At 37.1% G+C, this 12,488-nt stretch overlaps 8 protein-coding genes across 8 annotated transcripts; 6 read left to right on the top strand and 2 right to left on the bottom strand. All coding sequences in view use genetic code 12, as the record gives it.

Annotated features, from left to right (window-relative positions):
* Positions 1 to 352: 352 nt before the first annotated feature.
* Positions 353 to 751, top strand: CTRG_05235 (mitochondrial 54S ribosomal protein uL14m; the record flags this gene model as incomplete). The annotated part of the gene is made up of 1 exon (XM_002550891.1): positions 353 to 751. One exon carries the CDS (start codon positions 353 to 355, stop codon positions 749 to 751), a length of 399 nt encoding a protein of 132 aa, XP_002550937.1.
* Positions 752 to 1,297: 546 nt separating this feature from the next.
* Positions 1,298 to 4,477, top strand: THS1 (threonine--tRNA ligase; the record flags this gene model as incomplete). Its single annotated transcript, XM_002550890.1, has 1 exon — positions 1,298 to 4,477. One exon carries the CDS (start codon positions 1,298 to 1,300, stop codon positions 4,475 to 4,477), a length of 3,180 nt encoding a protein of 1,059 aa, XP_002550936.1.
* Positions 4,478 to 4,699: 222 nt separating this feature from the next.
* On the top strand, positions 4,700 to 5,332 carry CTRG_05233 (uncharacterized protein; the record flags this gene model as incomplete). Its single annotated transcript, XM_002550889.1, has 1 exon — positions 4,700 to 5,332. One exon carries the CDS (start codon positions 4,700 to 4,702, stop codon positions 5,330 to 5,332), a length of 633 nt encoding a protein of 210 aa, XP_002550935.1.
* A 311-nt stretch (positions 5,333 to 5,643) lies between these two features.
* CTRG_05232 (uncharacterized protein) lies at positions 5,644 to 6,084 on the bottom strand (the record flags this gene model as incomplete). Its single annotated transcript, XM_002550888.1, has 1 exon — positions 5,644 to 6,084. The coding sequence occupies one exon, from the start codon at positions 6,082 to 6,084 to the stop codon at positions 5,644 to 5,646; it is 441 nt and encodes a 146-aa protein (XP_002550934.1).
* A 1,066-nt stretch (positions 6,085 to 7,150) lies between these two features.
* CTRG_05231 (uncharacterized protein) lies at positions 7,151 to 7,756 on the top strand (the record flags this gene model as incomplete). The annotated part of the gene is made up of 1 exon (XM_002550887.1): positions 7,151 to 7,756. One exon carries the CDS (start codon positions 7,151 to 7,153, stop codon positions 7,754 to 7,756), a length of 606 nt encoding a protein of 201 aa, XP_002550933.1.
* A 271-nt stretch (positions 7,757 to 8,027) lies between these two features.
* CTRG_05230 (coatomer subunit epsilon) lies at positions 8,028 to 8,963 on the top strand (the record flags this gene model as incomplete). The annotated part of the gene is made up of 1 exon (XM_002550886.1): positions 8,028 to 8,963. One exon carries the CDS (start codon positions 8,028 to 8,030, stop codon positions 8,961 to 8,963), a length of 936 nt encoding a protein of 311 aa, XP_002550932.1.
* On the bottom strand, positions 8,960 to 10,177 carry CDC11 (septin; the record flags this gene model as incomplete). The annotated part of the gene is made up of 1 exon (XM_002550885.1): positions 8,960 to 10,177. The coding sequence occupies one exon, from the start codon at positions 10,175 to 10,177 to the stop codon at positions 8,960 to 8,962; it is 1,218 nt and encodes a 405-aa protein (XP_002550931.1).
* A 239-nt stretch (positions 10,178 to 10,416) lies between these two features.
* CTRG_05228 (anaphase promoting complex subunit 4) lies at positions 10,417 to 12,057 on the top strand (the record flags this gene model as incomplete). The annotated part of the gene is made up of 1 exon (XM_002550884.1): positions 10,417 to 12,057. One exon carries the CDS (start codon positions 10,417 to 10,419, stop codon positions 12,055 to 12,057), a length of 1,641 nt encoding a protein of 546 aa, XP_002550930.1.
* Between the last annotated feature and the right edge of the window lie 431 nt (positions 12,058 to 12,488).

Raw genomic sequence — 12,488 nt, 5'->3', positions numbered from 1 at the left:
TTGTCCTTTTCTACTCTCCATGCTAACATATGGGGATGACTGGCAGCTCGGGAAATGGATTTGTGTTCTTTTAAAAATGCCTTTAATATTTCAGGAATATCGTCAGGATTATTCAATTCAACATGTCGTGCTTGAAACTTTGATTTTCGATCAATAATCACCTCGGAGGCATTCCAGATGTACTTTTGTAGAAGTCTGGATCGTTTAAACATGGAGTATACTCGGCGTGTATAACTGGTCAAAAAAAATTAATAAAGACGATGAATGACGATTGAAAGCAAAGAGAGAGAGAAAAAAAAGTTTTGGTGAAAATTTTTCCAACTTAGATTGAACACACACTAACGAACCAACAATGATCTATCTTAAAACTATGTTAAATGTTATCGACAACTCTGGTGCCCAAGTTGTTGAATGTATTAAAGTCTTGCGTCATAAACCACATAGTTGTGCTCAAATTGGTGATAGAATAACATGTGTTGTTAAGAAAGCCAGACCTCCTCAACAAGAATTGGCTGGTCAAACTTCAAGTAATAGAGTCAAGAGAAGAGATATTTGTCAAGCTGTTGTTGTTAGAACCAGAGCTCCATTGAGAAGAAAAGATGGAAGTGTTGTTAGATTCGATGATAATGCATGTGTATTAATTAACAAGAATGGGGAACCATTAGGAACTAGAATTTCATCCGTGGTGGCCAAAGAATTAAAGGATTTGAACTACAACAAGATTGTCTCATTAGCTCCAAAGACATTTTAGATTTCCACTCATGAATTACTTGTATATAGGGAGAAGTTTTTATTGGAAAGTTTTAAATACATTATTTAGCTGAACATTAAATTCATCATTGGTGTCTTCAAGTGCGTTTGCAGCGTGGGATATCTCTTGTAGATACGGACCATATGGTCCTTCGAAATTATTGATAGATCCCAACTTGGATAGAAGATCTTGTAACATGAGTCTAATTTCGTTAAATGAAATATCTTTCAGTTGCATTTCTTCCAGTAGTATATCCAATCTCTCAGAGCTGCTTGAAATAAGTGCTTCATTTTCATTAAACAATTGTTGTAATTCCAAAACACGTTCCTCTATTGACATTTCGTGATAAGACAAACGGAAGAATGTAGGAAAGAATGGATAGAAGAAAAAAAAAGTTACGTGTTTTATTTACAGTACGTGAGTCAGGCGAAACCAGTAAGAGAGAGAGAGAGGGAGAGAGAGAAGAAGAAGAAAAAAAAAATGGGAAAATTTTTCATATTACATATTCTATCTATATACCAACAACAACAAACTATTTATTAAACCATGTCTGAAGTTGCTGACAAAGTCAAAGACATGTCTTTGAAAGAAGGCAAGAAGGACGGCAAGAAAAAGGCCGAAAAGAAACCTTCAAATGCATTGTACTTAGACCCACAACCAGAATTTATTGATCAAAGAATCGCCATGTTTGAACATTTCAAACAAAAATACGATGAAGAAATCAGCAAGAAAGAAAAGGTTCCAATTAAAGTTACTTTGAAGGATGGTTCAATTAAAGAAGGTACCGCATACGAAACCTCTCCAATGGATATTGCCAGCTCTATTGGTAAATCTTTTGCTGAAAGACAAGTCATCGCCAAGGTTGATGGTAAGTTGTGGGATATGCCACGTCCATTGGAAGGTGATGCCAAGTTGGAATTCTTGGATTTTGAACACCCAGAAGGTAAAGCTGTTTTCTGGCACTCTTCTGCCCATATTTTGGGTGAAGCCTGTGAATGCCACTATGGTTGTCACTTGACCCACGGTCCACCAACTGATGATGGTTTCTTCTACGATATGTCCATTAACAATGGTGAAACTGCTGTTACTCAAGCTGATTTCCCAAGTTTGGAACAAGTTGCAACCAAGGCCATCAAGGAAAAGCAAAAATTCGAACGTTTAGAATTGACCAAGGAACAATTATTGGAAATGTTCAAATACAACAAGTATAAGATCAAGTTTATCAGTGACAAGATCCCAGATGGTACTTCTACCACTGTTTACAGATGTGGTCCATTGATTGATTTATGTGTCGGTCCCCACATTCCACAGTCTGGTAGAATCAAGGCATTCAAGGTTTTGAAGAACTCTGCTTCCTATTTCTTGGGTGATTCTAACAATGATTCCTTGCAAAGAGTCTATGGTATTTCTTTCCCAGATAAGAAATTGATGACTGAACATTTGAAATTCTTGGCTGAAGCCGCTGAAAGAGACCACAGAAAGATTGGTAAAGAACAAGAATTGTTCTTCTTTAGTGAGATGTCACCAGGTTCTGCCATGTGGTTGCCACACGGCACTAGAATCTACAATACTTTGGTTGAAACTTTGAGAGAAGAATACAGAAAGAGAGGTTACGACGAAGTCATTACTCCAAACATGTACTCCACTAAGCTTTGGGAAACTTCTGGTCATTGGCAAAATTATAAGGAAAACATGTTTTCTTTTGAAGTTGAAAAGGAAACTTTTGGTTTGAAACCAATGAACTGTTTGAGTGAAGATATGAGAGTTCAAACCAACAAGGGTTTCTTAGGATTGGATGAAGTCAAGGACCAATGGAGAGATTTGAAATTTGCCAACTATAACCCAGAAACCAAACAAATCCAATACTTGCCTGCTTCAAACTTTATCTTGAAGGATGCTGCTAACCACAAGATGGTTGAATTTTCTGATTATGACATCAACTCAGATGCCCATGGCAGCTTCTCATTGTTTGTTACTGACAATCATGACATGTATGTCCAAACTGGTCGTGTTGACAAAGAAGCTGGCGACATTAACAGAATTGTTTACGAAGAAAACCTGGAATTTTCTAAAGTTGAAGCTTCTCAACTTGTCGGTAGCGGTAAAGGTATCCGTTTCACCACCACTGCTCCAAACGGTATCGACATTGCTTCTGTTGCTTCTTACAAACAAGTCGTCAGTGAAAATCAACAACAAACCTTCTTGGAACTTTATGGTTACTGGGTTGGTAATGCTGATAAAGTTGGCGAAACTGGTGTTACTTTCACTGCTGCTAACGAAGCTAACTCTGCTTGGTTGAGCAAAGCTATCAGTGAATTGGAAGGCAAAGTTGACGGAACTACTATTACCGACTCCAAATTGAGTGCATTATTCAATGGTAGCGAACAATCATTTGCCGAATGGGTTTGGGACCTTGCCAAAGATGAACTTAGATCAGTTGTTCATGGTTTTGCTAGAGCCAGTGGTGATGAAAACAAAAAGATCTATACCTCCTCCGTTATTTTGCGTGATGAATTGGTACGTGTTTTGTTGCATGCTGGTTATACTTCAAGATTTGAATTGAACGCCACTAAAGGATGGGAAATCACTTATGTTGAAGATGTTGCCCAATGTGTCAACCCAGTCTTGTATTCTGACAAGAATGTTAAAGTTGTTGATGATTACTTTGGTAGAGTCTGGTGTGTCACTGTTCCAACTGGATTGATTATTGTTCAAAGAGTTGTCAAGAATGCCGAAGACGTTGTTGTTAAAGCTTCTAGACCTACAATCGTTGGTAATTGTCCAGGTCACGCTGTTATGTTCAAATCAAGAGAACGTTCTTACCGTGACTTACCATGGCGTGTTGCTGATTTTGGTGTTATCCACAGAAACGAATTTTCTGGTGCTCTTAGTGGTTTAACCAGAGTTCGTCGTTTCCAACAAGATGACGCGCACATTTTCTGTACTGCTGACCAAATTGGTACTGAAATTGCTGGTGTTTTTGATCTTTTGAAGAAAATGTACGGTATTTTTGGTTTTGAATTCAAGATGGAATTATCCACCAGACCAGAAAAATATGTTGGTGATTTGGAAACTTGGAACGGTGCTGAACAAAAATTGGAACAAGCTTTGGATGAGTTCTTGGGTAAAGGCAAATGGGAATTGAACCCAGGTGATGGTGCTTTCTACGGTCCAAAGATTGATATCATGATTAGTGATGCTTTGAAGAGATGGTTCCAATGTGCTACCATCCAATTGGATTTCCAATTGCCACACCGTTTTGAATTGGAATACAAAACCGACAAGGGTCCAACTTCACGTCCAGTCATGATTCACAGAGCTATCTTGGGTTCCGTTGAAAGAATGACTGCTATCTTGACTGAACATTACAAGGGTAAATGGCCATTCTGGTTGTCTCCAAGACAAATTTTGATTGTTCCAGTTGGTCCAAAATACTACGACTATGCTCAAACACTTCAAAAGAGATTGAATGACGAACACTCATTCTATTGTGATGTCGATGTCAGTGGTAACACTTTGCCAAAGAAGATCAGAACTGGTCAAATGTACAAATACAACTTTATCTTTATTGTTGGTGACGAAGAAGAAAAGAGCAACAGTGTTAATGTTAGAAACAGAGATATTCCAGAAGAACAAGGTAAGAATGCCATGGTCAAGGTCGATGATGTTATCCAACAATTGTTAGATTTGAAACAATCTAAAAGAAGCGACAATAAATTGGTATAGAATGTTGTAGAATATAAGTAAATGTATACGAGTCAAGTATTAACTAACGACACATGTGACTGTAGCGTAAAAATTTCTATAAAGCTCATTTGATTCGTAGAAATGGTTAGTTTCATTTTGTATTAATGCGAAAATGTATGGAAAATGAGAGAGAAAAAAAAAAAGAAAAAGAAAATTCTTCTTTCCAATAAAAAGGGCAAAAATTGATTTCCCCAGAAACCAATGACAGAAACCAATCCATTGAGAGAAAGACTTGGTGCAACCAAGTTTGACCAAGCAGTTCAATTCTACGAAGCTGATCAGAAACTAACACCCGAAGACCGTGTACAATTAAGAGATGATATAAAACAAGTGTTGGTAACAGAGAACATCTATTCATACTCCGCGGGAATTGCTGCGTTCATAATGCCTACAATCTACTTTAGGTTCTTCAACAAGGCTGCACTCAATCCTAGATCGTTTATTCAGAAACCATTGTTATCTGTTGGATTGGGAATGGCAAATCTGTATATGATGTTTCAGATATACGCCAAGAACTTGTATAAAGAGAAACTTGATCTGAACTTACCAGAAAGTCAGATGAATATATGGAAGACCATGGATAGAAACCTGTTGGGGATTTATTTGCTTTACTATGCCAAGTCGTCCCAGGATCCATTAGAAAGAGTGCCAGATCCACGAAGTTTCACGGCTGACCAAGTTAGGTTTGATCCTGAAAAGTACAAACGAGCCGAAGGACCAGACCATGTATTGACGACATGGGATAGGATACGTCTTAATAATGGTCTTGATATCACTGCTACTACTGAAGAACCCAAGTCAGGTAGTGCTTGGGATGAAATAAGAAAGAAGTAACTAGGTAATCAGATCGAACGTGATTATGAAGAAAAGTTTGTTAGTGTTGGTTTGACATGGTTCAACTATGTAGTTTTATTTACATGACCAAATATATAAGTTATTTGTGTATTAATAAGGTACACACATTTGAGTCTTCTTTACCATTGTTGGTATTAAAACCGACATATACTGGAATCTTTCCAGCAAACTGCTATAAACGTGTAGCAAGTTAGTAATAGTATGTTTTAGAAGATCGGCAAAAATTAGACAAATTCAAAAACATTCAATCGTATTTTCAGTTCCTGATGGTACTATATATATTATCCAGGTTAGTTTTTGAACCAGGTTTGTAATCCTTGATGTCTCTTACTGTTGCTTGAAGCTGATTGATGTTCTTCACTTAATGGGTTTCCTTCCGTTGGCGTAGTCATAAACATATAGTGGTTGTTTTCAGTTGTGAGGCTTGTAAAGACTATGTCAATGAATGATAATGATCTTCCAAATATGACATGATTCCTATGGTAAGCTACCCAAAATAGTCCACACCGGCAGCAAGCTAACGTCAAGGATTTATAATTGCATCTAGCTCGTCTTGAAATGTATAACATACCCCGGAGGATGTCACGATCACTGGTGGCACCCTGCTGAAAATCCAAATATTCAATTAGAAAAAAAAACAGAATACAACTAATGGTAGGAATACTTGAAATGTTGTTGTATTTATATATTAATAAAAAAACAAGGGGTTGGATGCTAAAAAGAATGATCATTCCCCATGTAAAACATTTTGAAAAAATACGTGTGGGGAAAATTATACGACGTGGTTGTAATGCAAGACTAGTATTGGTGTAGACATTCAAAATTCGTAAATCCGTGTACTACAACAATGGTTTGACATGGAGGGGATAATTAGTCGACTTTTCAGTGCTGTAATTTATTTATGTTGTCACCGATGGTGCTTTAGGGTGACAGAAGTTAGACAACTGTGCCATACATTGGAGATGTAGATAGTGTTCAAACCAAGAGACAGCATTTCAGGAAGCAATATTAATTCAAGGCAGGTTTTGGAACTCCCTGGATGAAATTGGAATGATATAAAGCTTGGGAGTAAGGGTAAACATCCACTGCAGGTGACAGTTTGACATGTCTTATAGGCGACACTATTCTAGGGGCAGCAATCAGAACCAGGTTCGATACAATATGAGAATTTCCTGTCGTTATAAAACGTATTACAAATGAAACGGAAATCCTCTTGACCTCATAGGACCACACGTTGGTTTAGACAGTGGGATACAAGTAGTGATTTATTTTGAAACCAAAGATATTGACCAACTGAAGAAGTCTACATATATGTTGAAGAAGTATGCTTGTTGTTGATATTTGTATCCATGAACATTGGCTGAAGATGACTACTCCAAGAGGACAAATTATTCTTACTTCCCCCCCCATCAGAGAGGAGGAATCTTCCAGATTTATAGGGTATACAGATGTCCCTACACATGAAGATAGTAATCAGCTTTCGAGAGCATCTACATACCCAGGGGAAAACCATTCGTTTCATGGAATTGCTGACTAATGTGCATTCACATCAAGTGTAGACAGAGGAACAAGTGGACTGGTTCACCTTTGTATTGAATACACAACCAGTATTAACACTAAACCAAAGAATGGTAAAGAAGCACCAATGAATTGCTATCGAATTTTGTAGAACAAAAATGCTTATGCACCGCGGGTTATTTCGATTAAGAGCAAAAGATATAAAAAGCCGGGGGTATTTCGCTTCAGGAGGTTTGGAAAAATTTATATATTCTTTCTTTCACAATTTATTCATTAACCATGTCAAATCCATTACAAGAGGTGTTAACTCCTGCTCAATTCCAACAATGTGTCAACTTCTATGAGGCTGATCAGAAATTAGATCACGCCGAGCGAGTTTCATTAGCCAATCAATTACAATCAATTGCTTTGAAAAGCAATGTCGCTGGGTATGTTGCCGGTATGGTTGGTTTTAGTTTGCCAACTATTTATTATGGTATGAGAGGACTTCGTCCAACTCCTTTATTTGCTGTTCAAAGGCCATTCTTTTCTTTAGTGTTGGGATTTGGTACATTAATGGCGGGTGGTAATCTTACTGCAAAGTACTTGTATGAAAAGGCTAAACAGGAGAAGTACACAGACCCAAATATTTCTAATGTTTGGAAGACTTTAGAGTTTCCTGTGATGAATTTTTACACTTTTTATTATACAAGAACTGCCATGTTCCCACTTTTCATTATCCGTGATCCAAGAACTTGTACGTACCTGGCTGAAAAACAAAATCCACACTTCACTGAAGCTTTGAATCTTGGTCAAACCGATAATACTGGAAAAGAGCATCCATTGTCTGTGTGGGATAAGGTTCGTATCAATCATGGGTTTAATCCATCAGACCCAAAGAAGTAGTAGTTTTGTAGTAATGCACAGTTTTCTTGAGTTGTGAAAAGCTTAAACTGGTTGAGGGGAATGTCTCTATGATGGGTGTATCCTATCTTAGTAATTCACCTGGGTATCACCTCGACAGATGTAGCCAAATCAGGTAGTTGTTAGGTGAAAGAAGGTCAACAGGGAACACGTAAATCGCATGAAAAAATGATACAACGAAAAAAAAAAAAAAAAAAAAAAAAATTCAACGAAGTTCTTCTACAACAACAAACTATTACCTACTTAGCCAACAATGGATGCATTTAGTGATTCTGGTGAATTATACACCCTTAGAAACCAATTTTATACTAATCAACACAATAAAGTCAAGTCATACTCCCTTGACCTGTTTTCTCCCGAGAACCAGTTGAAGGCTTTAGAGTTCCAAATTAGATCCACCATTGCCTTGGAACAAGATGCTTCCAAGATGATTGAAGATGGAAAAACCGAATTCCCAGGAAACGAACCATTATTTCAGTTATTGAGTGCATGGAACGACTTGAAGGATTTTGGTGTTGATGATTCTACATATTTCGAAGATGTCAAAAAGGCCACTTTTGAATTACAAGCTGTCATGACTGCTTTATACTTGGTTAAGTTCGATAAAGATATCGACCAAGCAATTGTTTTCTTGAATGAATATATTGACAATGTCAACTCTTTGGCTAAATACAATGAATTGGAACCATTTTTAGTGTTGGTACAATTATACTTGATCAAAGGTAACCTTGTTGGAGCTTCCAGAGTTATCCAAAATTTGAACCATTTCCCAGAATCAGCTCGTGATAACATCATTTACCAAGTAATGGAATCGTGGATATTAGCTGTCACTGGTGGATCTGATAATATCAACAACAGTTATTACTTTTACGATGAAATTATGTCCAACGATTTCGACGACGATGTCCAAGGTAAGTTTAAGATATTAAATGTTATTTTTGCCTTGACTTTGCAATTGAAGCATTATCCAGAAGCACAAGAGATTTTAGAACAGATCAAGGGTTTGGGAATAGTAGATGCCGACTTTATTGCCAACCAAATCACATTCGACCAGTTGCACAACAATGGGGCTAATTCCAAAGAGTTGTTGGGTGAATTGAAGAAATTAGACAGTGATCATGAATTATTGAAAGATTACGAACAAAAAACCAATATATTTGACGAGATTGTTACAAAGTACTCTATTTAGACAGCTTCAACTTCAGCTTCCGGTGCAACGCTGTTTTCATCGTCGTGTATTTTAATAACATCACCGTTTTCATTAAATTTCAAGCCTTCGGCCAATAATCTCTTTTCAATCTCCTTAAGTTCGTTTTCTCTTTCGAGCAACTCTTTTCTCTTGTTGATCAAATCTTGGTGGACTCTCTCCTCAAATTTTCTTAATCTTTCTTCTTCCAATTTGATCTGTTCTTCCTTCATAAGGTAATCGGATTCACCAATCTCCTGTTTAGAGGTTTCGCTATTGACGTATTGGAACTGTTTGCCCAGCAATGCTTCAGTTCTGTAGTTTTCGTATATGGAGTCGTGGGTGATATCTTTAAATTCATTCAAGTGGGTGATTAACAAGACGTTCTTCAAAATAGTAAAATCATTGATTTCGGCATTGTCGATGTTGATTGGTTTCAAATCTTTTTGTAAAATTCTCAACTTTAAGATATCTTCTTCGTCATCGGCTCCGTTTGGATTAGCTCTGTATTCGTTAGCACCAATAATGGCAAAAGGGATCAAGGAGTTTAAGTATTTGTTGTATTCGATAATTTCCTCATCAATATAATCTTGTTCGTAGTCGTATTCGTTAAATTTGTAGAAGTTGATACCATAGTTATTCAAGTCCTCTAAAATCAACTGCTTGTTTAATTTTAATTCACCTGGGGTTAAGGAATCGGCTTTGGCAATGATAGGAATGATGTTGACCAAGTTGTTGACGTGTTGCAAAAATTTGACATCGATATCTGATAAACCATGACCAGTAGGGTTAATCATATAAATCAACACATGGATTCTTCCGTCTTTAAATCTTGGGTTTCTTTTGACTCTGCTTTCTTCCAACAATACTTCATCAAATTGGTGTCTGATGAAATCAACAATGATCTTGAAATCGTCGTCACAGTTGATCAGATTTGCGAAATTTGGGGTATCAATAATATTTAAAGAAATCTTGTGACCTTCGTTATCTTCCAATTCAACATTTTCATGTCTCAATGTCAACTTTTTGGTGAATGGATCTTGACTGGCTGTCAGTGATGTTGGAACAATGGAGTTACCACCACACAAGGTATTGATCAAAGTCGATCTTCCTGAACCACTTTCTCCAATGATCATAATGGAAAAGTTGATGGATTTCTTTAATGTTTTTCTTTTACGCAAAGCAGCAGATGATACATTCTCTGACGAATAGTTCATAGTGTATTAGATGGTTAAAGGGGGGGGAGGAATTGGTGTATTGATTGATTACAAAGAAAACAAAACAAAAAAAAAAAAAAATTTTTTTTTCTGAGAGAACTTGGAAAAAGTGACGATACTTTTTAGGAAAACAAAAACAAAGACACGTTAATCGTGAAAACACCAATTCAACGCGGGTTAGTTAAGAGAATGAAGAGAAAAAGAAAAAATTACAAGTTTATTTTTGTTTTAAACATTCCATGATGAAATCATCAATGGTTAGTACTGTGTACAATGGCAAACTACCGTCGTTGTTGTTATCGGATCCTAATGGGATATTCACATGGTGTCCACATTTGAACTTGATATTTGTGTCGATGAACAAGACCTCGATATGGTGTTATAGAATCAATGGGGAGAGAATATATTCAATTAATAACAAATCATTTATCAAAAACATTGCATTTCACAATCAATTCTTTTGTTTATCTGGTGTGGATAATCTAATCAAGTTTTATAATTCAAACAATGGTCAATTGGTTAAAGTATTGGATGATGAATTATCGAATGTAAAGTTTTTGCAATGGAATGAAACGGAGTTTGTGTTGCCGGTGCTGAACTTGCCCAAAGTGTATGATTTAGTCCATGATTTGAATTATTTGGTGATCAATGATGATAAGTCGTTGACATTTAGTTTCAACCAGTTATTGACGGTAAAGTATGAATGCGATGTAACCATTCAACAGCAATTGGGAACGGATTTGTTTGACCAGGTGTACTTGGCAGATAATAGTTTGGTCAATGTCAAGTTTAATGTGGAGAATAAACAGATGTATACCCAGCAGATTATAAAAGTGTGCCAGTTGATTAGTCTAGTGGAGTATACTGAGAAACATCTCAAAGAGTTGGAAGGGATTGTTACTCCATTTGTGCAAGCATTAGACAGGTATATGTCGAACTTGAAGTCAGAGTGTAAAGACGACGACATGGCGATGTATCTTACGGATTTGTTGCTAACCAATGTTGTTCCAGAATTCTCCAAGGATTTCTGGTTAAACCAGTATGGGGAGAGGGGGTATAAGAAGTTGAGTAAACTCTCTGGGGTGTATGAGCTGGCAATTAAATTGACGTTCCAGCACTTGGTATCATCGATGGAGAGAATCATTATTGTGTTGTGTGATTTGATTGGGATATCGAAATGGCAACATGGAATGATGCCTGTGGTAGAGTTGGAGAAGTTGTTGGTGATTGCCAAAGACCAGTTGAAGTTTTACTACAAGTTTATTTGGGATTTGCAAGCGGAGAAGTCGCAATTTCAAGAGTTCCTAAACTGGACAAAAACTATTATTGATATGTTGAATGACCAAGAGTATGAGATAAACTATTCTACTACAAACGTGTTGACTTTTGTGACAAGTACTATTGAGGAATGTGCAATTATGAAGTATTTTAGTCTTGAGTTGGACGTGGTGGGAAACAACAACAAGACGTTGATGGAGAATAGGATTGTTTTGGATATGACCAGTGTAAGAGAGTACCACAAAGGAGTGATTTCGCTTGAGAAGATTACTTTGCTTGATGTTCCTGAATCTGCAACCAATCTAAAGTTGGCCAAATGGGAGGGGGAAATTGTTATAACGTATATACAAGATTCTAATTTGGTGATTGCTAATCTACATAGTATTGTGACTACAGTGCCACATGTGGTGGCATTTGAGCATAGAGAGGGGGATTTGGTAGCGTTGACAAGAACGGGGTCGTTGTTGATTATCAACTCGTCGTCGTGTATACCAATACCATTACCATCTATGAGTTTTACACCTGCAAGTGTAAAGCTAAACGCGTCATACGGAGTGCTACTAGATTCAGCACGACAGAATTATTTAATTTTCAAGGTTTAATACATATTTGTTGTCTTGTAGGTAGTACTGTTTATGTAGATAATCACTGATGATTTCATGAACTTCCTCGGTATTGGGGACAAACTCACGTCGGAGTAAGGCACGGGCCGTGGCACTTCTGGAGGAGTCAATCGAACGGTGCTTGGCGATGTGTTTGAAGAAAGATTTGTTAATAGGAAGGGATTGTCGATGGATATGAAGTAAACGGTCAAGTGATGGTTTAGTTATTGGTGGGAACTCGTTGATGACTTTCTTGACTAATGATAACTTTTCTCGGAGTTGTTTGTCACGATTGATGGGGTGTTGATCTGTACCTAATGCAGAAGGGATATAGAGCACTTCCATGACGTGTTTTGACACACCAAAAACCCCACGATTGGAGATGATGAAATTGTACAACTGGTTTACACTGTGGATGATTGAGAAAGTTC

This window comes from Candida tropicalis (genome assembly GCF_000006335.3).
Source record: "Candida tropicalis MYA-3404 genomic scaffold supercont3.8, whole genome shotgun sequence".
Taxonomy (NCBI): domain Eukaryota; kingdom Fungi; phylum Ascomycota; class Pichiomycetes; order Serinales; family Debaryomycetaceae; genus Candida; species Candida tropicalis.
The sequence above is the reverse complement of the archived record's forward strand: the minus strand, read 5'-3'. Positions and strand labels throughout refer to the sequence as shown.